This window comes from Nomascus leucogenys, chromosome 14, assembly GCF_006542625.1.
Source record: "Nomascus leucogenys isolate Asia chromosome 14, Asia_NLE_v1, whole genome shotgun sequence".
NCBI classification, from domain to species: Eukaryota; Metazoa; Chordata; class Mammalia; order Primates; family Hylobatidae; genus Nomascus; species Nomascus leucogenys.
The window spans coordinates 87,710,148-87,734,918 of NC_044394.1; the positions used below are offsets into that span (position 1 = coordinate 87,710,148).

Sequence of the window (24,771 nt, forward strand, 5' to 3'; positions counted from 1 at the left end):
GAGACAGGACAGGGGTGGCCAGAGGGAGAGAAAACCAGGAGAGTGGAGTCAGAAGGGCCAATTGTGCCCATGTTGGCCCCTTACCCTTCAGACCCACTCTCCTTCCCCGCCTCCTCCAGGTCTCAGACCCAGTGAACCTCGTCAGTGCCCTCTGGGATGGCCCCTGGGGAGTCCCTGACTCCCTCTGGCACTCGCCTCTCAAGGCAGCCCCCTGGTGCCACTCCCAGTGTCTGGGCCGAGTCCCTCTCCCCTGGTCTCTTCTGGCCTGGGAGTGTGACAGCTCCACTGTTAGCAGCTCCAGATTCTACAGCAGCCCCTCGTGCCGCCTGCACGCCCTGCTGTCTCATCCCTGGTAAACGGTCCATTCACTGAAGTCTGCTTAGATGGTCTTCATTTGGGTGCCGTCTTTTCCTGCTGGGAGCCTGACCAAGACAGCGCTGCAGGGAGGCGGCCTCTCCAGAAGGACCAGCGCGGCAGCGGGGTCCCCAGAGAGACTCCATGATCGAGCAACAAGGAGAACTGGGCGTTCTCGGCGAGGATCCACGGGAGAACAGTTCTAGAAGAAGCCAGGGCGCATCGGGCCGAGGCAGGTTGGGATAAGGATGTAAGAGCATGTAAGCTCTTGTCCGTCTGTTTAAGAAGCTGTGACATGCGGGACTCGTGGGGCAATGACTGCCGGCTCCACACTCATGGGTCCAGCACGCAGCTCATCTGCAAATGGAAGACTGTCTGGTCACCTCAACTGGACGAAAAACCGAGATTCAGTTTCTTTCATTCCACGTGTTAATCCTGTCTTCCAGTATACTTTATTTCTTTTCTTTTTTTTATGTTGGGGGGATGGAGTCTTGCTCTGTCTCCCAGGCTGAAGTGCAGGGACACGATCTTGGCTCACTGTAACCTCCATCTCCTGGGTTCAAGTGATTCTCCTGCCTCAGCCTCCCAAGTAGCTGGGATTACAGGTGTGTACCACCACGCCCGGCTAATTTTTGTATTTTTAGTAGAGATGGGGTTTCTCTATATTGGCCAGGCTGGTCTCAAACTCCTGATCTCAAGTGATCCATCCACCTCGGCCTCCCAAAGTGTTGGGATTACAGGCGCAAGCCACTGCACCCAGCCATGGTATACTTTATCTTATTTATTTATTTATTTTTTTGAGACGGAGTCTTGCTCTTTTGCCCAGGCTGGACTGCAGTGGCACTATCTCAGCTGACTGCAAGCTCCGCCTCCCAGGTTCACGCCATTCTCCTGCCTCAGCCTCCCGAGTAGCTGGGACTACAGGCTCCCGCCACCGTGCCCGGCAATTTTTTTGTATCTTTAGTAGAGACAGGGTTTCACCATGTTAGCCAGGATGGTCTCGATCTCCTGACCTCGTGATCTGCCCGCCTCGGCCTCCCAAAGTGCTGGGATTACGGGTGTGAGCCACAGTGCCCGGCCCATGGTACACTTTAAATTGATAAATCTCAAGGTAAGTTATCCCTTCATGCTGTTAAAAGAGTTAAAGCAAAAATAAAATACCGTCACACTGTGAAAACCCCTGGCCCAGTGGCTTCACTGGTGAATTGTACCAAACATGTAAGGGAGAAATAATACCAAAGCAACACAAAATCTTCCATGATTCTGGGAGTTGGGAACACTTTTCCAACTCATTTTATGAGGGCACCACTACACTGATACCAAAACCAGACAAATACGTTACAAAAAAAAAAAATACAGACCAGTATCCCTCATGAACATAGATGTAAAAATCCTGGCGGGCGCAGTGGCTCACGCCTGTAATCCCAGCACTTTGGGAGGCCAAGGCGGGTAGATCACGAGGTCAGGAGATTGAGACCATCCTGGCTAACACAGTGAAACCCCGTCTCTACTAAAAAATACAAAAAAATTAGCCGGGCACGGTGGCGGGCACCTGTAGTCCCAGCTACTCGGGAGGCTGAGGCAGGAGAATGGCATGAACCCAGGAGGCTGAGCTTGCAGTGAGCCGAGATCACACCACTGCACTCCAGCCTGGGTGACAGAGCGAGACTCCGTCTCAAAAAAATAAATAAAAATAAAAATAAAATCCTTAGCACAGATTAGCAAGCCAAATTCAGCAATAATCAAAAATTAGAATTTTACCAGAAAGGGGTCCAATTCAGGTCACCAAGAGAGCGTTCTTGGATCTCACACAAGAAATAATTCTGGGCAAGTCCATAGAGTAAAGTGACAGCAAGTTTATTAAGAAAGTAGGCCAGGTGCGGTGACTCACGCCTGTAATCCCAACACTTTGGGAGGCTGAGGCAGGCAAATCACGAGATCAGGAGTTGGAGACCAGCCTGACCACATGGTGAAACCCCATCTCTACTAAAAATATAAAAATTAGCTGGGCATGGCGGTGCATGCCTGTAATCCCAGCTACTTAGGCTGAGGCAGGAGAATCGCTTGAACCTGGGAGTCAGAGGTTGCAGCAAGCCGAGATCGCGCCACTGCACTCCAGCCTGCGCAATGGAGCGAGACTCCATCTCAAAAAAAAAAAAAAAAAAGTAAAGGAATAAAGAATAGCAAATCTAAAGGCAGAGCAGCTCCAGGGCTGCTGACTGTCCCTTTTTATGGTTATTTCTTGAGGATATGCTAAACAAGGGGTGGATTATTCATGCCTCCCGTTTTTAGACCATAGAGGGTAACTTCTTCATGTTGCCATGGCATTTGTCATGGTGCTTGCAGGAGCATAGCAGTGAGGACAGCCAGAGGTCACTCTCATCGCCGCTTGGTTTTGGTGGGTTTTAGCCGGCTTCTTTACTGCAGCCTGTTTTGTTGTTGTTGTTGTTGTTGTTGTTTTTGAGATGGAGTCTCATTCTGTTGCCCAGGCTGGAGTGCAGTGGCACAATCTCAGCTCACTGCATCCTCCGCCTCCCAAGTTCAAGCGATTCTCCTGCCTCAGCCTCCCGAGTAGCAGGGATTACAGTCGTGCACCACAACGCCCAGCTAATTTTTATATTTTTAGTAGAGATGGGGTTTCACCATGTTGGCCAGGCTGGTCTCGAACTCCTGACTTCGCGATTCGCCCGCCTCAGCCTCCCAAAGTGCTGGGATTACAGGTGTGAGCCACAGCCTAGCCTGTTTTATCAGCAAAGTATGACCTGTATCTTGTGCCAACCTTCTGTCTCCAGTGACTAAGAATGCCTTAACCTCCTGGGAATGCAGCCCAGCAGGTCTCAGCCGTATTTTACCCAGACCCGGTTCAAGATGGAGTGGCTCTGGTTCAAACGCCTCTGACAGGAATACTTCACGATAGGTGTGGTTTAGTCTAGGAATACAGGGTTAGTTCAGTATTCCGAAATCAATCAGTGAAATTCATATGAAGACTAAAAAGGGGCAGGGTGTGGTGACTCACACCTGTAATTCCAGCACTTTGGGAGGCTGAGGTGGGCAGATCATGTAAAGTCAGGAGTTCGAGACCAGCCTGGCCAACGTGGTGAAACCCTGTCTCTACTAAAAACACAAAAAATTAGCTGGGCGTGGTGGGGCGCGCCTATAGTCCTAGCAACTTGGGGGGCTGAGGCAGGAGAATCACTTGAACCCGAGAGGCGGAGGTTGCAGTGAACCGACATCACGCCATTGCTCTCCAGCCTGGGCAACAGAGCGAGACTCCATCTCAAAAAAAAAAAAATGACTAAAAGGGAAAAAGCATGATAGTCTCAAAAGATACAGAAAAAGCATTTGACAGAATCTAACACCCATTCACCCAATCCAATTCCAAACAAAAAGCCAAAAAACCCCTTAGGGAACATCCTTAACCCGATGAAGGGCTCCGGTGAGAAATCCACAGCTAAGCTCCTACTTCACAGTCAGACACTGAATGCCTTCCCCCTAAGGAACAAGGCAAGAGTGTCTGCTTTCACCACTTCTTTCCCCACCATTTTTTCCTTTGAAATAAAATTTTGAACCACATAGAAGTTACAAAAATACAGTAGGTCCTGTGAAAGGAAAATAAAAACCACAATTCACTCTTCCAATAGGAAAAAGCATGAAGCTGAGAGCTGAGTCATGCAAGCAGCTGCCTTTCCTCTTGTTCCTATGCAGATAGCGACAGAGGAAAGGTGAAAGACCTCGGCAGGTAGCTACTGTGCTCACCTTATCTTATTTGAAGTGCCAATTTACTAAGCACCAGATAAATACACGATTGGCTGTTCCCCTGCCTGCTCCTCTTCTCTTGCAACCCGTGGAGGCAGCACTAGGACCGGACCCTCCCACTTCCCCCTCCAGCCTGCTTTTCCCTTTTAAATATGGAAGCCCTCAAAGTCACCTTTGGAGAAAGGCACAGACCACAGACTGTTTCAGTGATTCCGTGTTTTGTTTTGCCTCCCTAGCCTTATCCTTGACCTTGGCACAATTAATTGGTTGAGAACAGTCTCAGATGCTTTTTGGTTTACATCCCCCTTATCTGTGGGGGATACATTCCAAGACCCGCAGTGGATGCCTGAAACCATAGATAATGTGGCATTTACTGTTCTACATTCATACCTGCAATAAAGCTTAATTCATAAATTAGGCACAGTAAGAGATTAACGGTAACATAGTAAATAGAACAATTAGAACAATAGTCTGAAATAAGAGTTATGTGCATGTGGCCTCTCTCTAAATATCTTACTGTACTGTACTCGCCCTTGTGATGAAGAAGGGAAGGAGCAGGATGACACAATATTTCATCCCACTAGGAACAGTGTGCAATTTAAAACTTATGAATTATTTCTGGAATCTTCCACTTAATATTTTCAGTCCTCAGTTGACCGCGGGTAACTGAAACTGTGGTAAGCGAAACCGCAGATAAGCGGGGCCAGCGGTCGTGTTTCTGTGTAGCATTCATGTGGCTCCCTCCAATATACTGATTACCTACATACAGTACATTTACCAAACCCGGGAAACTGACATTGCTCTCATCACTTTTATTCCTCATCCTATTGGTGCAAAAGAAAAAAAAAGGAAGTTGTTCAGATTTGAAAAGAAGGACTAGAACTGTCTTTATTCGCCAGTGACAAGCTTGACTAGCTAGACAAGCCTAAGAAATCTTCAAAAAACAACCACGAGGCTAGGCACGGTGGCTCATGCCTGTAATCCCAGCACTTTGGGAGGCTGAGGCAGGAGAATCGCTTGAGCCCAGGAGTTCAGCAACATAGCAAGACCCTGTCTCTACAAAAAAAATGTAAAGATTAGCTGGATGTGGTCGCACATGCCTGTGGTCCCAGCTACATGGGAGGCTGAAGTGGGAGGATCACTTGAGCCCAGGAGGCTGGGATTGCAGTTAGCAGTATTTGTACCACTACACTCCAGCCTGTGTAAGAGAGCAAGACTCTGCCTCAAAAAAACCACAAAACTACACATACTAAATTTAACATATTAATATTTAATATATATTAATATGTTAAATTTAATACATTAATATTTAACATATTAATATATTAATTCCACATACAAAATTTAACTTTATTATAACTGCAGTGAACAACTAGAAATTGAAAAATTTTTAAACATTGTCAATTGCAGTAGCACCAAAAATCAGGAAATAGTTAGATATAAGTCTAACAAAAGATGTGTGACATCCACATCCTGAAACTCCAAAACAGTGATGAAAGAAATCAAAGACTCAAAAGAATAAAACAGTATACATCTTCATGGGTCTACAGACTTGATTTTGAAAAAGAAAAGCAAAGTTGAAGAACTTATACGATCTGGCTTCAAGACTTAATATAATGCTGTAAGTAATCAAAACAGTGTAGTGTTGCCATAAGAAAAACAGACACCGACGAGTGAGACAGAAGAGGGTCCAGAAATAGACCCTTATGGCTGTGGCCCATTGACTTTTGACAAAAGAGCCAGAGTAATTCACCTGAAATCCAAAAGATTGTCTTCCCACCATGGTGCTGGGACAACCCTGTGAACCCCGAAAATTTGAGACAGGCCTCAGTTAATTTACTTTATTTAATTAATTTATTTATTTGGGACAGAATCTCTCTCTGTCGCCAGGCTGGAGTGCAGTGGCGTGATCTTGTCTCACTGCAACCTCCGCCTCCCAGGTTTAAGTGATTCTCCTGCCTCAGCCTTCTGAGTAGCTGGGATTACAGGTGTGCACCACCACACCCAGCTGATTTTTTATATTTTTGGTAGAGATGGGGTTTTACCATGTTGGCCAGGTGGGTCTTGAACTCCTGACCTCAAGTGATCTGCCCTCCTCGGCCTCCCAAAGTGCTGGGATTACAGGCATGAGCCACCCCGCCCAGCCGGGCTCAGATAATTTAGAGTTTATTTTGCCAAGGTTGAGGACGTGGGCGCCCCTGACACAGCCTCAGGAGGGCCTGACAGTGTGTGCCCAAGGTGGTCAGGGCACAGCTTGGTTTTATACATTTTAGGGAAATATAAGACATCAATCAACACATGTAAAATGAACATTGGTTCAGTCTGGAAAGGCAGGACAACAAGTGGGGAGGGGGCTTTCAGGTCACAGGTAGATGAGAGACAAACGGTAGCATTCTTTTTTTTTTTTCTGACAGAGTCTCTCTCTGTCACCCAGGCTGGAGTGCAGTGGCGCAATCTTGGCTCACTGCAACCTCTGCCTGCCAGGTTCACACCATTCTCCTGCCTTGAAGTTGAAGTCATTTGTTCCCATAGAGAACAGAGTTGTGAAAGGAAAATATCTTGGGCCCCAAAATCACCAGCTAAAGGGGAAAGTCAAGCTGGGACTGATGAGGGTCATCCTGCCTCCCGTTCTATTCAGTCACCCTCTGCTCACTGGGGCACAGTGGCTCACGCCTGTAATCAAAACACTTTGGGAGGCCAAGGCGGGTGGATCACGAGGTCAGGAGATCGAGACCATCCTGGCCAATGTGGTGAAGCCCCGTCTCTACTTAAAAAAATACAAAAAATTAGCCGGGCGTGGTGGTGGGCGCCTGTAGTCCCAGCTACTCGGGAGGCTGAGGCAGGAGAATGGCGTGAACCTGGGAGGCGGAGCTTGCAGTGAGCCGAGATCACACCACTGCACTCCAGCCTGGGTGATGGAACGAGACTCTGTCTCAAAAATAATAATAATAATAATGAAAAGCAAGCTTTTCATTAAAAAAAGTGCAAATCGTATATCTGTTACAGGAACAGAATATATATAAAGAACTTACACAACAAACAAGCCAGTTTTCAAATGTGCCTAAGATTTGAACAGATTCTTTGCCAAAGAGGATGTGTGAATGACAGAGAAGCATAAAGATGCTCAACATCATTCGTCGTTATTTTTATTTTATTTTATCTTTTTTTTTGAGACAGAGTTTCACTCTTGTTGCCCAGGCTGGAGTGCAATGGCACGATCTCGGCTCACTGCAACCTCTACCTCCCAGGTTCTAGCGATTCTCCTGCCTTAGCCTCCCAAGTAGGTGGGATTACAGGCATGAGCCACCACGCCCGGCTGATTTTTTTGTATTTTTTAGTAGAGATGGGGTTTCTCCATGTTGATCAGGCTGGTCTCAGACTCCTGACCTCAGGTGATCCGCCCACCTCGGCCTCCCAAAGTGCTGGGATTACAGGCGTGAGCCACAGCACCTGGCCTATCATTCGTCATTATAACCACAATGAAACTTCACTACATGCCCACCAGAATGGATGAAATTTAAAGACTGACAGTACCAAGTATTGGTGATGATTTAAAGCCGCTGGAACATGAAGAAATTACTAGCAAGAGGCCGGGCGCGGTGGCTCACGCTTGTAATCCCAGCACTTTGGGAGGCCGAGGCGGGCGGATCACAAGGTCAGGAGATCGAGACCACGGTGAAACCCCGTCTCTACTAAAAAATACAAAAAATTAGCTGGGCGTGGTGGCAGGCGCCTGTAGTCCCAGCTACTCGGAGAGGCTGAGGCAGGGGAATGGCGTGAACCCGGGAGGCGGAGCTTGCAGTGAGCCGAGATTGCGCCACTGCACTCCAGCCTGGGCGAAAGAGCAAGACTCCGTCTCAAAAAAAAAAAAAAAAAAAAAAAAAAAGAAATTACTAGCAAGAGTGCAAAATGTTTCAGCAACTTTGGAAAACAGTTTCTTTTCTTTCCTTTTTTTTTTTTTTTTTTTTTTTTTTTGAGATGGCATCGCGCTCTGTCACCCAGGCTGGAGTACAGTGGCATGATCTCGGCTCACTGCAACCTCTGCCTCCTGGGTTCAAGCGATTCTCCTGCCTCAGCCTCCCAAATAGCTGGGATTACAGGCGCCTACCCCCACGTTTGGCTAATTTTTGTATTTTTTTGTAGAGATGGGGTTTCACCATCTTGACAAGGCTGGTCTTGAACTCCTGACCTCGTGATCTACCCACCTCGGCCTCCCGAAGTGCTGGGTAGTTTCTTAAAAATGTAAACATATATCTACCATACTACCCAGTAATCCTGATCCTAGGTATTTACACAAAATAAATACTTATGTTCACACAAAGACTTGTATCCAAATGTTTCCAGCAGCTTTATGCATAATAGTGGAAGATGGAATGACCCAAATGTCCATCAGTGCAAACATGTATTAACAGTGGTGTTCTGTCCATACCGTGGGCTGCCACCCAGCAAAACCAGGAGCCAGTTACTGATTGTTGAGATAGCATGGATGGATCTCAGAAGCATTGTGGTAAGTAAAAGAAGCCACATGCAAAATATTAAATACTGTATGATTCCATTTAGAGGGAATTCTAGGGTCCAGGAGTGGTGCCTCACGCCCGTAATCCCAGTACTTTGGGAGGCAGAGGCAGGTGGATCACCTGAGTTCAGGAGTTCGAGGCCAGCCTGGCCAGTGTGGAGAAACCCCTTCTCTACTAAAAATATAAAAATTAGCTGGGCGTGGTGGTGGGCGCACCTGTAATCACAGCTACTCAGGAGGCTGAGGCAGGAGAATCGCTTGAACCTGAGAGGCGGAGATTACAGTGAGCCGAGATCGTGCCACTTGCACTCCAGCCTGGGCCATGGAGGGAAGACAAAATAGAGGGAATTCTAGGAAAGGCAACCAGCAGTGGCAGAAGCTGAGAGGTGGTTGCTGGGAAGGGGCTAGGGGGAGGGGTGGCTGCAGAGAGGCATAAGATAATTCTTAGGGGTGATTAAAACGCCCTAGGTAATGATTGTTGTCATGATATCATTGCTACACATTTGCCAAAACTCTGCACGTAAATTATATGCCAACAAAGCCAATTTTTAAAAAGAAGAAGAGGATGGGTTTGAAACCCCAGTTCTTCCCCTACTTTAGCTGATTACGTTGCGTTGAGCCTGTTTTCTCATCTGTAACAGGGAATATAAGAGCAGCTGCTTCCCATCATGGCTGGAAGTGTTAAATGCGTTCATTTGTGGCAAGGTTTACAATAATGCAAAATTCATATTAGCTATTATAGGGAGCGTTCCTCTATTTGTGGAGAGGTTTGGAGTAGAGGCACAAAAGATGATCTTACAGGCCAGTTAACCATTCTCATCTCTGAAATGCCCAGCACTTTCCCTACCATGTCTTGGGAGGGTTCCTGATGACAGCAGTTCTGTCCACACGAATCTGAGGCTTTCACCCAGCTGTCTTCTCAGAACTGAGCCGCTGCCCCTTCCCCTGCCTGTCCCCTGCCAGCGCTTCCCACCACCCCATGGTCATTGCACACTGGAAAGGCCTTATGAGCCCCAGGGGAGCAGATATGGGTGCTCTGATTCCACGAGGAGGCCTCTGGGTCTTCTATTTTACCTGCCTGCATGGCTCAGGACTTTCCCGGGCTCTGGGGCTAAAGATTCGGCACCTGAGTTTTAAAACCTTTCCCAGCACTTCCCAGAGATGCCCTCCTGTCCTCTGCACTCCTGTCCTTCCCTGGCCACTTGGGCAGAAGTCATTAGCGCTGCTGAGAAGAGATGATGCTGGGGTTTCTGTGTTCTGAGGCCCTTAATCTAGATGAGATTTTTTAAACCCCCCACAGCCTGCTATGCCAGTTCTATTTCCAGAAGATCCATCTGCCCCTGGATCTTCACAGTTCCTCTGGAGGGGATTAGGCAAACCGTGCAGCTGCCTAAAACCTCACACCTTGAGGGAAATAGTCATTGAATGTCTGACCTCTGGGCTGGCTGGCTCGGACTCCAAGCTGCCAGGGAACCAGGGCTTTCCACCCAGTGGGACTGCCTGGGGGCTTTTAAATGCCCCCACCTGTCCCCCACTCCCAGAGATGGTGACTTCCTGGGTCTGGGCATTAGGAGTTTGTAAAACTCCCTGATGATTCTTCCGTCCAGCCCAGGCTGAGAACCGCTGGTCAGAGGCCTGGGCACATCTCAAGGCTCATCCAGAACCATGGGGTGCAAGTGACAGAAACAAGAGAGGCTGCTGATTGCCTCACTAAGCGGTGAAGCCCAGCCTTGACCACGGATTATGCCAGCTGGACCCAGGAGCTCAGGCCAGAGGATGCCTGCTTCCCTCTGCTCTGCCCCACCGGCCCCAGCAGCCTGGACCCACATCCTCTCAGTCAGAAGCCGGCTCTTACTGGCTGGCTGGGCTCACAGCCCCACCCTGAAACCAGCAGTGTGGCCCGGGGGCCCGCAGGGCCCAGACAGCCAGGCCTTGGGTGGTTGAAGGCCAAGAGCTGGGGTCCCTCTGGGAACCACACAGCCAGGAGTGGGAGGGGTGCTCCCCAAGGGACAGTTGAGGTGCTGGCTTTCGGTGGGAGGAAAGGGAATGGGTATGAGCTGGGCAGAGCCATTATGTCACCCAGAGAGGCTCTGTCCCCCGCCCCGCTGAGGGGGAGACAGTAGGAGAGTGGCCACAGGTCCAGCAGTGGCGAGCACAGGGTCTGGGGTCAGGTGCTGGAGCGGGGTCCAGCTCCTCCACCGGCCAGCTGCATACCTGGTTCTCGGTGCCTCCCTCCCCTGAGGACAGGGGACAGTGCCATGCAACCTTGTGGGGTGCAGGCCCTCTGTGTGGTCAGCATGCCAAGAGCACAGAGAGAGTGGATTTGCACATGAGCAGCCACCTGTGTGGTGTTCACCCAGCCAGCAACGTGCTAGACCCAGGAAAAGACTCGGAGTGCTCTGTCAGAGTCCACAGTCACACCACCAGGTGCAGACTGTCTGGGCCCAGAGCCTCTGCTTCTTCCCCTGCCGTCCCCTAAACGCCAGCCCCTGACCAGCCTGGTGGCATTTCCAGCTGAGTGTGGCTGTTAGTCCTCTTGCAGGCCTTGCTCCAGCCAGACTCCCGCCTTGGGCCTCTGCCAGCCCAGCACTGATACCCATGGGCAGAGCTGAGACAAAAGAGAGGGGCCCTGGGGAGTATCAGCAGCAGCCAATCCCGGAAGACGACTATGTCAGGTGGTTTCTGGAAATCGAAAGTAGACTCTTTTCTGAAGCATTTCCTGGGATCAGCCTGACCACGCTCCACACTGGGAGAGGTTTCTGGGTCGAAGGACCAGTCTGCAGAGGGCTCCTGTGCCTGGAAGCGAGGAGGCTCCCCACAGCCATCACAGCTGCCCCAGCCAGGTCAGCTCCTGCCTCTAGCTTTCTCTCTCTCTCTCTCTCTCTCTCTCTCTCTCTCTTTTGAGACAGGGTCTCACTCTGTCACCCAGGCTGGAGTACAGTGATGCGATGTCCGCTCACTGCAGCCTCCGCCTCCTGGATTCAAACGATTCTCCTGCCTCAGCCTCCCAAGTAGCTGGGATTACAGGCGCGTGCCACCACTCCCAGTTATTTTTTGTATTTTTAGTAGAGACAGGATTTCGCCATGCTGGCCAGGCTGATCTCAAACTCCTGACCTCTGGTGATCCACCCGCCTTGGCCTCCCAAAGTGTGGGGATTACAGGTGTGAGCCACTGCGCCTGGCCAGGGCACCCCTCTCTCTACACAGGCAAGTGGGGGTCATGCCTCCCTGTTTGCACATAGGCCTGGAGCTGGGGATCCAGGGCTCCTGAGCCCAGCAACAATCACTGCTGCTCCCAGGCCCACAGGGCCTCTGTGTACGGTTGGGCAGATTGCTCACTGCACAAGGATACCAGCCAAAGGGCAAGTGGGTTAGAATTCAGCTTGGCCCTCTCTCAGGCCTGTGCATTTGGCCTAGACCTGCACCCACTCCAAGGAAGAGCACCTTTTTTTCTGATTTGCATGAAGGGGCCAACACAGGCAGCCAGGTCTCAACTCCCCATATGAAGGAATCAGGCAAAAATAGCCGCTGCCACCCAAAGGGCAGCAATGCCCCCTGCCAGGTGCTTCGTTGCCCACTTTTTTTTTTTTTTCTTTTTTTGAGATGGAGTCTTGCTCTGTCACCCAGGCTGGAGTGCAGTGGCTCACTACAACCTCTGCCTGCCGTGTTCAAGTGATTCTGTTGCCTCAGCCTCCTGAGTAGCTGGGACTACAGGTGCACACCACCATGCCCAGCTTATTATTATTTTGTATTTTTAGTAGAGCTGGGGTTTCACCATGTTGGCCAGGCTGGTCTCGAGCTCCTGACCTTAAGTGATCCACCGTCCCAGCCTCCTAAAGTTCTGGGATTACAGGCGTGAGCCATCGCGCCTGGCTACTTGGCCATTTTTCCAAGGCCCTGAGTTACTCTCTCAGGATGGACAAACCCGGTGGCTGCAGCAGAGTGAAGTGGCTGGGGGCAGAAGTGGAGAGGGTGTCCACCCATACCAGCGTGCCTGGGACTGAGGGGTTTCCCAGGACACAGGGAAACTTCAGTGCTAAAACCAGCACAGTCCCCAGCACACAGGACAGGCAGTCACACCCTGGCCCCTTTAGCCATCTACTGACATTGACGCCAGGAGGAGAGGTGGGCTCCCCGAAGCAGACCCCCTGCCTGTGGCTCACTGACTGTGGACGTGGAGCCCGTTTATCTCTCTGGGTGTCAGCTTATTCACTTGTAAGGTGAGGTGTAACTAAGGTGGTTCTCAGGGTCACAGTAAGGCCTCCAGTGGTGCCTGGGGAGCCCCGACAGGGGGTGGCTGCACAGTGCCAGCGAGCGCGAGTCCCAGAGCAAAGCTGCTCACCAGCTCTCAGGGCTCTTGTTCATGCAGACGCCCATGCAGAGGGGCTAGGGCGAGGCCAGCCATGACTGCACTTCCGACAAGCTCTGGGGATGCCATTGCAGCCGTCCATCAGGCCCAGACTCCCAGCCGGTGCCCACAGCAGTGCCACCCAGAGGCCTGCCCCAGGCTTGCTGAACTGAGGGGACAGTGTCAGGTGTCACAGGATTCTTACCCAGCCAGAGAAACCATAACTGTCTCTCCATTGGCAGGGTGTGGGGGAGGGAGGCGGACGAAGACAAAAGCATGGAAATTACATGGAGGCAAGAACACCAGGCCAGAAGCTGGAGACCCCAACCTCCCCAGCCCCGGCCTGAGTGTCGGTGTCTTGGAGATACCAGCGTTTCCTCCCTGTTCTTCCCCAAGCCTGGCCCGCCCTGGGCTGCAGCCCTGACCCTTTTCACTTATCTTCCTCATCGGAACACCACGGAGCCCCGATATATCTCCCTCCACTTATCTCTGTCACCCCGGCCCGGATTCTGTGGCCTCTCCTGATGAGTCCCCTCCCATCCACTCTCCAGGCAGCCTCGTCTCTGCCTGCTGAGACCCTCTGGGACAGTCCCTGCAGGGGTCTGTTGCCTGAAGCTTAAGGCCCAGATCTTAACCAGGCTCACCCGGCCTCCCGACCTGGTCCCACACCCGTGGCCTCCTCCCTCTCCACCCTCCCCTCCCATGCCCGTGTAGCAGCCTTGCCCAGGGCCTGGATTTTTGAGATGAGCTCACTTTCCTCTAGTCACCAATTCTTGCTGTCCTTACTGCCAGGGGGTACCCCCAGCCCACCCCTTCATCTAGCCAAGTCTTATCCTTCCAGGACCACACTGCAGACCAGGTGAGGGGCCCTTGCGGGGGCATCCACAGCACCCGTCACATTTACCGGGACCATAGTGGGCTCTGCAGGAGAGAGACCTCGCCTGCCACACAGCTCAGGTTGGGCTGAAGGGTGAATGGGCAGGCCAGTCCCCGGGCCTCGGGCCATCTGGCTCCCGTGCCTCACCCTGCCGCTTCTGTCTGCAGCAGGATCTGGGCATCCAGGCACGGCCATGGCCCCTTCGAGGCTCTTCTGGGTGTGGCTGCTGGTCGCGGGGACCCAAGGTGAGCTGAGCCCCTGGGAAATGCCCAAAGCAGAAGTATGGAAGGCTGCTGCGCCCTGGGGCTGTGCAGAGCGTCAAGGAGATGTTCTGCCCGGGGCCCGGGGCCCAGCGGTTGGCCGGGTCTTCTCTCCTGCTTGAAGCACCAGGTATCCCAAATGATGGTGACTTGGAGGTTCCAGGGGGCTCACCTGGGTTCAGGTGAGATGCAGGTTATGGAGAGGACACTAGGGAATCCTCCATTCTGTCCAGAGGGAACCAGAGGAGCTGATCAAACCAGCAGTCACAGGGGCTGTTGGGAGGTCAATGGCCTTGGATGCAGGTCAATCTTCCAGAGGTTCCTGGCTGCTTTTCCTCACATTCTTTACACTGGGAGCCCCTGGAGGCTCATGCTCATCCTGGGGGCCCCACGGAAGCCAGATATGCCCCCGACTGGATTCAGGCACCCAGCTCCTGCCCGGCTCTGTCAGCTCCAGTAGGGGCTGGAGTGTTCATGGGCTGAGTCCCAGAAGGACATGTGTGGGGTGGGAATCCCATTATCTGCCCTGGAAACATTCTGCCTGCGCTCCCAGGGGTCCCTAGGCCTGCTGCCCCCATAGGCCAGCACCCCCAAAGTGCAGACACCCTCAGGAGGGGTCAGCATGGGGCCTCCGTTCCCCTCCGATCCTTCCCTCGGGGTCTTGCCACCTCCACTCCCAGTGCTGGAGAACCCAGGGCTTCTTTGCCCCTGTTCTGTCTATGGAGTGAAGGGCTGAGACCCCTAAAACAAGGAAAGGCAAGTTTAGCCTTCTTGCAGGGTTGCGAGTAGCTGTATGTATCTTCTATTCCTCCCTCATGGAGGTGCCCCTCATGGAGAGGCCGGGGGGCCTTGAAGCCCTGAAAAACAAGCTCAGCAGGGGAGACCCAGGACAGCATATGGGGCCTGGAGGTGTGGGCGGTGGGTGCTGTAGGCCCCGGCCTCGCCCTCGCTGGTCTCTGCCTGCAGGCGTGAACGATGGTGACATGCGGCTGGCCGATGGGGGCGCCACCAACCAGGGTCGCGTGGAGATCTTCTACAGAGGCCAGTGGGGCACTGTGTGTGACAACCTGTGGGACCTGACTGACGCCAGCGTCGTCTGCCGGGCCCTGGGCTTCGAGAACGCCACCCAGGCTCTGGGCAGAGCAGCCTTCGGGCAAGGTAGGGCCTGCTGTCCCCTTCCACCAAGGCTGAGACCCACAGCACAGCCAGCTCCCAGGAGGGGCAAATCCCCTAAGATGAGACAGTCGGGTTTCAAAGACATGCAAATTGGATTCCTATTAATTTAGCAAGAGCAAACACTTTTTTTTTTTTTTGAGATGGAGTCTCGCTCTGTCACCCAGGCTGGAGTGCAGTGGCATGATCTTGGCTCACTGCAACCTCCGCCTCCTGAGTTCAAGTGATTCTCCTGCCTCAGCCTTCTGAGTAGCTGGGATTACAGGTACCTGCCACCATGCCTGGCTGATTTTTGTATTTTTTAGTAGAGATGGGGTTTCACCATGTTGGCCAGGCTGGTCTTGAACTCTGCTGTCAAGTGATCCGCCTGCCTCAGCCTCCCAAAGTGCTGGGATTACCACACCCCACCTAGGAGCAAACACTTTCAATGGCGCTGAAGCCCTGTGGATCAAGTTCCAATGGGACTGCTCCACCCACGCTTGGCCGGTGATGATGGCGGGTGCTTGGGCAGGTTCAAGAGCTCGGCTGGGCTCGTCCACTTTGGCCCAGAAACTCCACTCCAGGGAGTTTATCCTCTTGAAACAATTTCCCCTCAAAAGAAAAGTCTGTACGCAGGAAGATTTCCACTGACACAGCAGTTGCGATTCTGGAAAAAAAAAAAAAGAAACAATCCACAAACTATTTAGCAGCAGGGATAGTCACACAATTACAGTATGTGAGCCTGATGTTGCAGGGATAGTCACCCAATTACAGTATGTGAACCCGCTGTTGCAGGGGTGGTCACACAATTACAGTATGTGAACCTGATGTTGCAGGGATAGGCACGCAATTACTATACATGAATGTGATGTCGCTGCAGCAGACGGTAAGCTTTATAAGCATGAAGGCTAAGTTTATGGCCTGACATTGCAATCACAAATCCAGCCCATGCTGGAATATCCACCGTGGTTCGCCGGTGAAGGACCTGTACGCAGACGGACCCGCACGGCCAGGGCAGGGAACAAAGGGCTGAGTCGCGCTGTGGGACTTCTGGGTGCAGTCGTCACGCCCCCAGCCCTGCCGTCTGCTGTGTCCACAGGATCAGGCCCCATCATGCTGGACGAGGTCCAGTGCGTGGGAACCGAGGCCTCGCTGGCCGACTGCAAGTCCCTGGGCTGGCTGAAGAGCAACTGCAGGCACGAGAGAGACGCCGGTGTGGTCTGCACCAACGGTGAGCGGGGGCGCACCTCCCTGCGGAGGCCCCAGTGTGCCCAGGGGTCCCGTGGCCCCTGCCCCTCCCAGCACCACCCCCCCACACCCATGAAGCACACAAAGGTTCCTTCCACTACCGCCTGCCCACTCTGCATGGAGAGGCCCAGACGTCCCAAGAGCCCACCAGCTCCCAGTCCCACAGTCCTAGACTCCTCCCCAGCCCCTTCTGGAGAAACACTCAGAACCACCAAGTCTCCATGCGGAACCTGAGTGTGGGGCAGTGAGCCACGGTTTCAGTGAGCACGACACCTGGCTCCAGCCTGCCCGAAATGCCAGCGTCCGCTCGGAAACACACTTGACAGCACGCGACAGGCTCAAGCCCGTCCTGGCGGAGGGAGTCCCGGCTACTCGCAGCCTCAGCCTGCTTCCCCCAGCCCGGCCCGGTTTGGAGGGAACCCAGGCTGCTCTGCGGGTTGGAGCCCCTGGATCTGAGTTTCTTGTTTTTCTTTCGTGCCGAGATGGCTCTTCCTGGGCTTGCACGTGACAACCTGGGCACTTCCTGCCCACTGCCCTTTGCCAGGAGCTGGAGGCCCCTGAGGCAGGAGGGGTCGAATCTCAGGGAGCCCCTGTGCCCACATGGGATGGACAAGTGGCTGGAGCTGAACCTGGACTCACAGTAGGGGAGGCCCAGGAGACGCCATGGGGCTGTCGGGGGCCAGGGAAGGCCGGGGGGAGCACGCGGGGCCGTGGGTGCAGGGCAAAAGCTCCCGGGGCAGGAGAGCTGTGGTAAGGCATGCAGGTGGGAGGGAGCTGGGGGTCCTGCGGTGGCTCAGGTTTTAGGAGGCCCAGGGCGAGCCCACCTGGTTGAAAGGTCACAGTTACTTCAAAACTGCTATATTTGTGGCAAAGAAAAACCTATGGGATTTCATTTTGAGTTAGGCTTTGAGAGGGGCTCAAAGAAGAGGAGAGGGTGCACCACACAGACCCCCGACCCGGGAGCCTCCCATGACTTCTGCAGGCCTTGTCCCCCACAGGAGGCTGCTCGAGGACCCCCGGAGTTCTAAAATGGGGTTGCCACAGGACCCTAACTTTTCAGGCCATCTAAGCAGGCAGTGGTTTTGGTGTCAGTGGTGATTGGTGACGGAGGGTGGGGAGTGGGGGCTCTGGAGTCAGTACCACCAAGTCTCCATGCGGAGCTGCTGCCTGAATCGGGGGAGCAGCACAGAGCAGAAGGCCTAAAGCGGGGTCCTGGACAGGCTTGGCCAGGGCCCAGCTGCTCTTGTTCCCCAGGGCTGGAAGGGGCGGGGCCTCAGGGCCCAGGGATCCGACACTTCCGGTCTCTTGTCCCTCATCTTCCCAGGAGTCTTCCAGAGTGGATGAGGCAGCCATGAATCCCCCACTTTCAGATGAAGATGCTGACCCCAGAGAGTGGCAGCGTCCCGGCTCCTAACGCAGCCCACTTCCCTCCCACCCCTTCTTAGAAACCAGGAGCACCCACACCCTGGACCTCTCCAGTGAGCTCTCGGAGGCCCTTGGCCAGATCTTTGACAGCCAGCGGGGCTGCGACCTGTCCATCAGCGTGAGTGTGAAGGGCGAGGACACCCTGGGCTTCTGTGGCCACACGGTCATCCTGACTGCCAACCTGGAGGCCCAGGCCCTGTGGAAGGAGCCGGGCAGCAATGTCACCATGAGTGTGGACGCTGAGTGTGTGCCCATGGTCAGGGACTTTCTCAGGTGAGCCGTCTCATCCTCAGGCTCTGGGGCCGCCAGGGCCTTTGTCCTCCTCCCCTCTTCAAAAGCACACCCCCCCCACACACACACACCTGCACACACTCATGCATGCACATGTGCACAGTCACACGTGCACTCACGCAGTTGCACACACACGCATGCTCACTCCCACGTTGTGCGCACTTGGGTGGCTGTGTTGGACAGGCGGGCCCAGGGCTCCCCTGCTGTCCTGTGGGGCCGGCATCCGCTCTCCCTCTTTCTCCCCAGGTACTTCTACTCCCGAAGGATTGACATCGCCCTGTCGTCGGTCAAGTGCTTCCACAAGCTGGCCTCTGCCTATGGGGCCAGGCAGCTGCAGGGCTACTGCGCGAGCCTCTTTGCCATCCTCCTCCCCCAGGACCCCTCATTCCAGACGCCCCTGGACCTGTATGCCTATGCAGTGGCCACAGGGGACGCCCTGCTGGAGAAGCTCTGCCTGCAGTTCCTGGCCTGGAACTTTGAGGCCTTGACACAGGCTGAGGCCTGGCCCAGCGTCCCCACAGAACTGCTCGAACTGCTGCTGCCCAGGAGCGACGTGGCAGTGCCCAGCGAGCTGGCCCTACTGAAGGCCGTGGACACCTGGAGCTGGGGGGAGCGCGCCTCCCATGAGGAGGTGGAGGGCTTGGTGGAGAAGGTCCGCTTCCCCATGATGCTCCCTGAGGAGCTCTTTGAGCTGCGGTTCAACCTGTCCCTGTACTGGGTCCACGAGGCTCTGTTCCAGAAGAAGACTCTGCAGGCCCTGGAATTCCACACTGTGCCCTTCCAGCTGCTGGCCCGGTACAAAGGCCTGAACCTCACCGAGGATGCCTACAAGCCCCGGATTTACACCTCACCCACCTGGAGTGCCTCTGTGACAGACAGTTCCTGGAGTGCACGGAAGTCACAACTGGTCTATCAGTCCAGACGGGGACCTTTGGTCAAATATTCTTCTGATTACTTCCAAGCCCCCTCCGACTACAGATACTACCCCTACCAGTCCTTCCAGACTCCACAACACCCCAGCTTCCTCTTCCAGGACAAGAGGGTGTCCTGGTCCCTGGTCTACCTCCCCACCATCCAGAGCTGCTGGAACTACGGCTTCTCCTGCTCCTCGGATGAGCTCCCTGTCCTGGGCCTCACCAAGTCTGGCGGCTCAGATCACACCATCGCCTACGAAAACAAAGCCCTGATGCTCTGCAAAGGGCTCTTTGTGGCAGACGTCACCGATTTCGAGGGCTGGAAGGCTGCGATTCCCAGTGCCCTGGACACCAACAGCTCCAAGAGCACCTCCTCCTTCCCCTGCCCGGCAGGGCACTTCAGTGGCTTCCGCACGGTCATCCGCCCCTTCTACCTGACCAACTCTTCAGGTGTGGACTAGACGGCCTGGCCCAAGGGTGGTGAGAACCGGAGAACCCCAGGACGCCCTCACTGCAGGCTCCCCTCCTTGGCTTCCTTCCTCTCTGCAACGACCTTCAAAAACCGGCCACCAGGTGTCGCCCTACTCCCCTGAGCTCTCAGCTTCAAGAAATTACTGGAAGGCTTCCACTAGTGTCCACCAGGAGTTCTCCCACCGCCTCACCAGTTTCCAGGTGGTAAGCACCAGGACGCCCTCGAGGTTGCTCTGGGGTCCCCCCACAGCCCCTGGTCAGTCTGCCCTTGTCACTGGTCTGAGGTCATTAAAATTACATTGTGGTTCCTACATTTGTTTGTACAGAAAGTATTGTTGGGTCCATACCGAGTTTAGACATCAGGTGTGCCAGGCTCTGGGGGTCACGTCATGAGGCAGAGTCCCTGTCCTTGTGAAGCTACGGGCTAGCAGGGAAGACAGGGAACAGGAAGCACACCTCCCAGCCCGGAGCAATGACACAGCGGGACACGAGCAGGAGGGTGCGTGCCACCGCATGCGTGCACATGGGTGTGTGATTGCATGTGCATAGGCGTGTGTGTGCTCATGAAAGTCTGGCTGTGACGGGCGCCCTCACCCCTTATCTGGGTGCGTGTGCTTTTTAAATTTTATTTATTTATTTATTTAAAAACAATTTTTAAATTTTATTTATTTATTTTGAGACAGAATCTTGTTCTGTCGCCCAGGCCAGAGCATAGTGGTGCGATCTTGGCTCACTGCAACCTCCACCTCCCGGTTTCAAGCGCTTCTCCCGCCTCAGCCTCCTGAGGGTAGCTGGGACTACAGGCACCCGCCATCATGCCTGGCTAACTTTTGTATTTTTGTAGAGACAGGGTTTCACCATGTGGGCCAGGCTGGTCTTGAACTCTTGACCTCAGGTGATCCGCCCGTCTCGGCCTCCCAAAGTGTGGGATTACAGGCATGAGCCACCGCGCCTGGCGTATAGGTGGGTGTGCTTTTGCGAGCACTACCTCCTGCTCACATCCCACGGGAAGGAGAGGGTGCTGAGGCGGCAAGGTCAGGGCTGCACCTCCGGCGGGGCGATCGGGTCTCTGGAAGACAGGACCAGGCTGGGTCGTGGAGAGCAGCAGACAGCAGACTGTGGAAGCTGGGAGGAAGAAGAACGAACAGCAGGAGTGAGGAACCTTCGCTCTGGAAATCCTGGTCCACAGGGACAGGGGACAGAGATTCTCATGTCAGCCTTGTAAGAGTGAAAAATTGGAAACAGCATCAATACCCACCAACAGGTGCTTGACTACAAATAAAAGACACCTCCCGGCCGGGCGCGGTGGCTCACGCCTGTAATCCCAGCACTTTGGGAGGCCGAGACGGGCGGATCACGAGGTCAGGAGATCAAGACCATCCTGGCTAACATGGTGAAACCCCGTCTCTATTAAAAATATAAAAAATTAGCCGGGCGCGGTGGCGGGCGCCTGTAGTCCCAGCTACTCGAGGAGGCTGAGGCAGGAGAATGGCGTGAACCCGGGAGGCGGAGCTTGCAGTGAGCCGAGGTCGCGCCACTGCACTCCAGCCTGGACGACAGAGCGAGACTCCGTCTCCAAAAAAAAAAGACACCTCCCTTGGGCTGAGTGAGGTGGGGAGAGGTGCGCTGGAAGATCCTGGGAACCACAGAGTCTCAGGGGAGGCTGGGGGACCCACTGGATGCTGGCGGGACATCTGTGACAATGCCACAGCAGGTTCTGGGCACAGAACGTCGCTCACCACCAACAGGAATTCAAAACTGCCCCTGCTTCTCCGTGGCCCGTTGCAGGCACAGAGTCCCCAGGGAGGCACCTGCTGGGCCGAGCTCAGGCTGGCACCTGCCGCCGTGCCACGGTCTGGGAGGACAAGAGTGTGGCCTCTGGAACAGGGGGCAGCACAGGGGCTTCCCTAATGGGAGGGACGTTCAGGTGCTGAACAGCCAAGACAGCGGCAGACGCCCCACCCACCCTCTCCCCACGGGTGCTGCAAGGAACAAAAGCAGGCTCACAAAACCTGCCTTCGAAGGCCGCTGCTCCCTGTACTGGAGGGAGGCCCCTGCTCCCCTGACCCCCCACCTCCAGATCCTGCGTCCAGCCCAGGTCCACCATCCTGGCAGGACATCCCCTCCTCCTCCATATGTTTTTTGTTTGTTTTGAGACAGGGTCTTACTCTGTCACCCAGGCTGGAGCGCAGTGGCTCGATCTTGGCTCACTGCAAACTCTGCCTCCTGGGCTCAAGTGACTCTCCTGCCTCAGCCTCTGGGACTACAAAGTACTTGGGACTATAGATGTGCGCCAGCAGGCGTGGCTAATTTTTTTTTTCTTTTTTTGTATTTTTAGTAGAGTCGGGGTTTTGCCATGTTGCCCAGGCTGGTCTCGAACTCCTGGGCTCAAGCAATTTGCTCGCCTCAGCCTCCCAGAGTTCTGGGATTGCAGGGATGAGCCACTCTGCCTGGCCTATCTCCTCCACCTTTATTTTGATCCTATTGACATTTTAGCAACCGAGGGGCCACATTGCACCATGGACCACCGCCAAGACCACTGTTGGGGACAAACCACAGTGAGATCAGGAAGAAGAAGGAAAAGCGATGTCAGGGTAGAGGCGTGGCAGACAAGGCGAAGACCAGAATCACAGCCTTGATTTCTCAAGTCAGTCCCAAGACCCAGCAGCTCTCTTCTCTCCCGCTCCGTGCTCCCTGGCATCTCAGGGTCAGGGAAGGTAACTGGAGTCTTCCTTCCAGGGAACTCTGAGCCCCGTGGGTCCTGCCTGCAAGGGAGGCTGTAGTCCTGTGGAGCTGGGAGATGCAGGAGTTTGAGAAGTCAGTTGAGTTCTTCTATGCTGCTTGCAGTTTTGAGCGGCAGCCCTGTTCCCCCGGGACAGTCAGGACCGACCATCCCAGCCTCCAAAACGCTCCTCCCTTCTTCACCTGTTCACCCACAGGCGCCGTGGCCCCAGAGGCGAATCCCCACCTTCACTGCCTATTCGAAGGAACGTGGAGATGTCTCGTGGTGGAAACATTCCTCTCTTGGGTGTAAAACCCCCATGTCGGCTGGGTGCGGTGGCTCACACCTGTAATCCCAGCACTTTGGGAGGCCAAGGAGGACAGATCACAAGGTCAAGAGATCGAGACCATCCTGGCCAACATGGTGAAAACCCCCCAATACAAAAATTAGCTGGGCGTGATGACACGCACCTGTAATCCCAGCTAGTCAAGAGGCTGAGGCAGGAGAATTGCTTGGACCCGGGAGGTGGAGGTTGCAGTGAGCCGAGATCACGCCACTGCACTCCAGCCTGGTGACAGAGCAAGACTCCATCTCAAAAACAAACAAACAAACCAGAACCCAGGTTTCAGGGACTAGAAGCAGAACCTTTGCACTAGGTGATGGGTGCCCTGCTCAGGGCCCCATGGCTCACATCTGTGCATTCTGAACAAGGAGAACTGCAGATGGGCTCCTTGAGCTGGTGCGTCCACAGGTGGAGGGCAGCATTTTCTTATCTACAGGGAGGGAGGAAAGGATGATTTAGGGGATCTGGAGGCAGGGACTTCCGAGGCTGTCTCATCTGCCACCCAGCACGTCCGCAAAGCCAGGCTCTTGCATTTTTCCCTTCACTGACCTCCTGAGGCTGAGGTTTCATCCCAGCCTTCCCGTTTCGTGAGCCCTTGAATGTGTGGTAGGTGACACGTGACCATGAGCCCGTGGCCTGACTGCAGCTCCTGAGTCACCTGCATGTCTGTGGGTGGCCAACAGGGCGGGAAACGTGTTGAGTCAGTGAAGGGCTGGTGGCACTGAGGGCCGTATAGGATGGGGGCATTCAGATCTAGAATAAGTGTCGATTCCTGGGGAGCAAGCAGCTGCCTCCTCCGATGGAAGGGGTCAGCTGAAAGCCATGGCCTTCAGGGAGCTGGAGCTCCCCATGGGCATTGAGGTGCTGAGCGAGGGCCCAGGAGCACCAGGTCTGCTCCCATCAGCCTTGGTGACACGGCAGTGGTGAGCCCGTGCAAAGCCTCCCTCCCCACAGGCCACCTCTCAGCAGAGCAGGCCCTGGAGGCTGTAGAGGTGCAGAGTGACATTCTGTGACACCTGTCCCCACACCCCGGGTTAGGCACCCCAGCATGGGACTGCAGTGGGGCCTTTCAGGGGACAGGAGCATCCTCATCTCTGTGGCCATCCCAAGACGCCGGTCCCTGCCCTCTTCCCAAAGCCCACGGCTACTCCTTCTTCCATCCTCCTCCCTCCAGCCCTGGCGTCTCTCATCAAACCCTGAGCTGCTTCCACAGGTCACATGGCCCAGGCCGGCTTCCCTCCATCTACACGGAAACTGAGATTGGCCACTCAGGGTTCTGCCCAAAGCGAGGTCCCCTTTCTGCCAGGCAACAGGCCACTCCCACCTGGAATTAGCCTGCAGTGCAATCTGAAACAGGCTTGCGTTTCTCCCACCTCCCTCACGGGTATTAGGGAATGCCCCATCAGGCCCCAGGGGAGGCCCCAGGTGCCCTGGGTGGAGGGTGGGGTGGCCTTGGCACAGATGCAAATCACCCATGTCTCCAGGGACTGCCCACGTTCCTGAGGGCCACATCCACCTGTGTCCTTCCAGCTCATGGAGGGCAGCTCATGACCCATGCTCGAATGTTTGGGCCAAAGCTGGTTGTGCTGGAAGGAGTGAATCTCCCTGCCAAAGAGGGCCCTGCTCAGCTCCAAACCGCTGGATGCTCCTGGGTGGTCCTCCCAGCGGGCCTGCCGCAGGCCCCTCACGCCCATCAGCATAGCTTCTTGCATCTCAAGCCCCACATCCTGGCCTAGCGGATCTTAAGGTCACGGGCAAGGCAGCTGCACCAGCAGTCGGTGGCCTCATGCTCTGACACCAGACTTGGGTCTCTAGTAAAGAGGCAGGAGCCACTCCCCAAGTAAGGCATGTGTCCCCTCAAAAAGTCCACAGAGATCTAGCCAAGATTGGGGCCATTTCTAAGGGACGAAGGGGCGCACACATAGGGCACCCACCGGGGTTCACTTTGGTCCAGTGTGACGACTGTAGCATGATGAGTTGGCAGGAAGCAGACAGAATAAGACAGCAGGTGTACTCCTGAGGCAGGACACGTGTGTGTGCACGCATGTGTGTGTGTGGACGCAGGAGAGTGAGACAGACCAAGATAGGGAGAGG

The 24,771-nt window shown here is 54.3% G+C and overlaps 1 protein-coding gene across 2 annotated transcripts; it reads left to right on the forward strand.

Annotated features, from left to right (window-relative positions):
• Positions 1-11,391: 11,391 nt before the first annotated feature.
• LGALS3BP (galectin 3 binding protein) lies at positions 11,392-19,925 on the forward strand. 2 transcript variants are annotated; one of them, XM_030828289.1, is made up of 6 exons: positions 11,392-11,469; positions 14,019-14,096; positions 15,078-15,269; positions 16,363-16,494; positions 17,957-18,209; positions 18,474-19,925. In XM_030828289.1, the coding sequence occupies exons 2-6, from the start codon at positions 14,045-14,047 to the stop codon at positions 19,600-19,602; spliced, it is 1,758 nt and encodes a 585-aa protein (XP_030684149.1). In that variant the 5' UTR covers positions 11,392-11,469; positions 14,019-14,044; the 3' UTR covers positions 19,603-19,925. The 2 variants fall into 2 exon arrangements, with proteins under 2 accessions (XP_030684149.1, XP_030684148.1); XM_030828288.1 differs by lacking the exons at positions 11,392-11,469; positions 14,019-14,096 and having other exon boundaries at positions 14,873-15,269.
• The last annotated feature ends 4,846 nt before the right edge of the window (positions 19,926-24,771 follow it).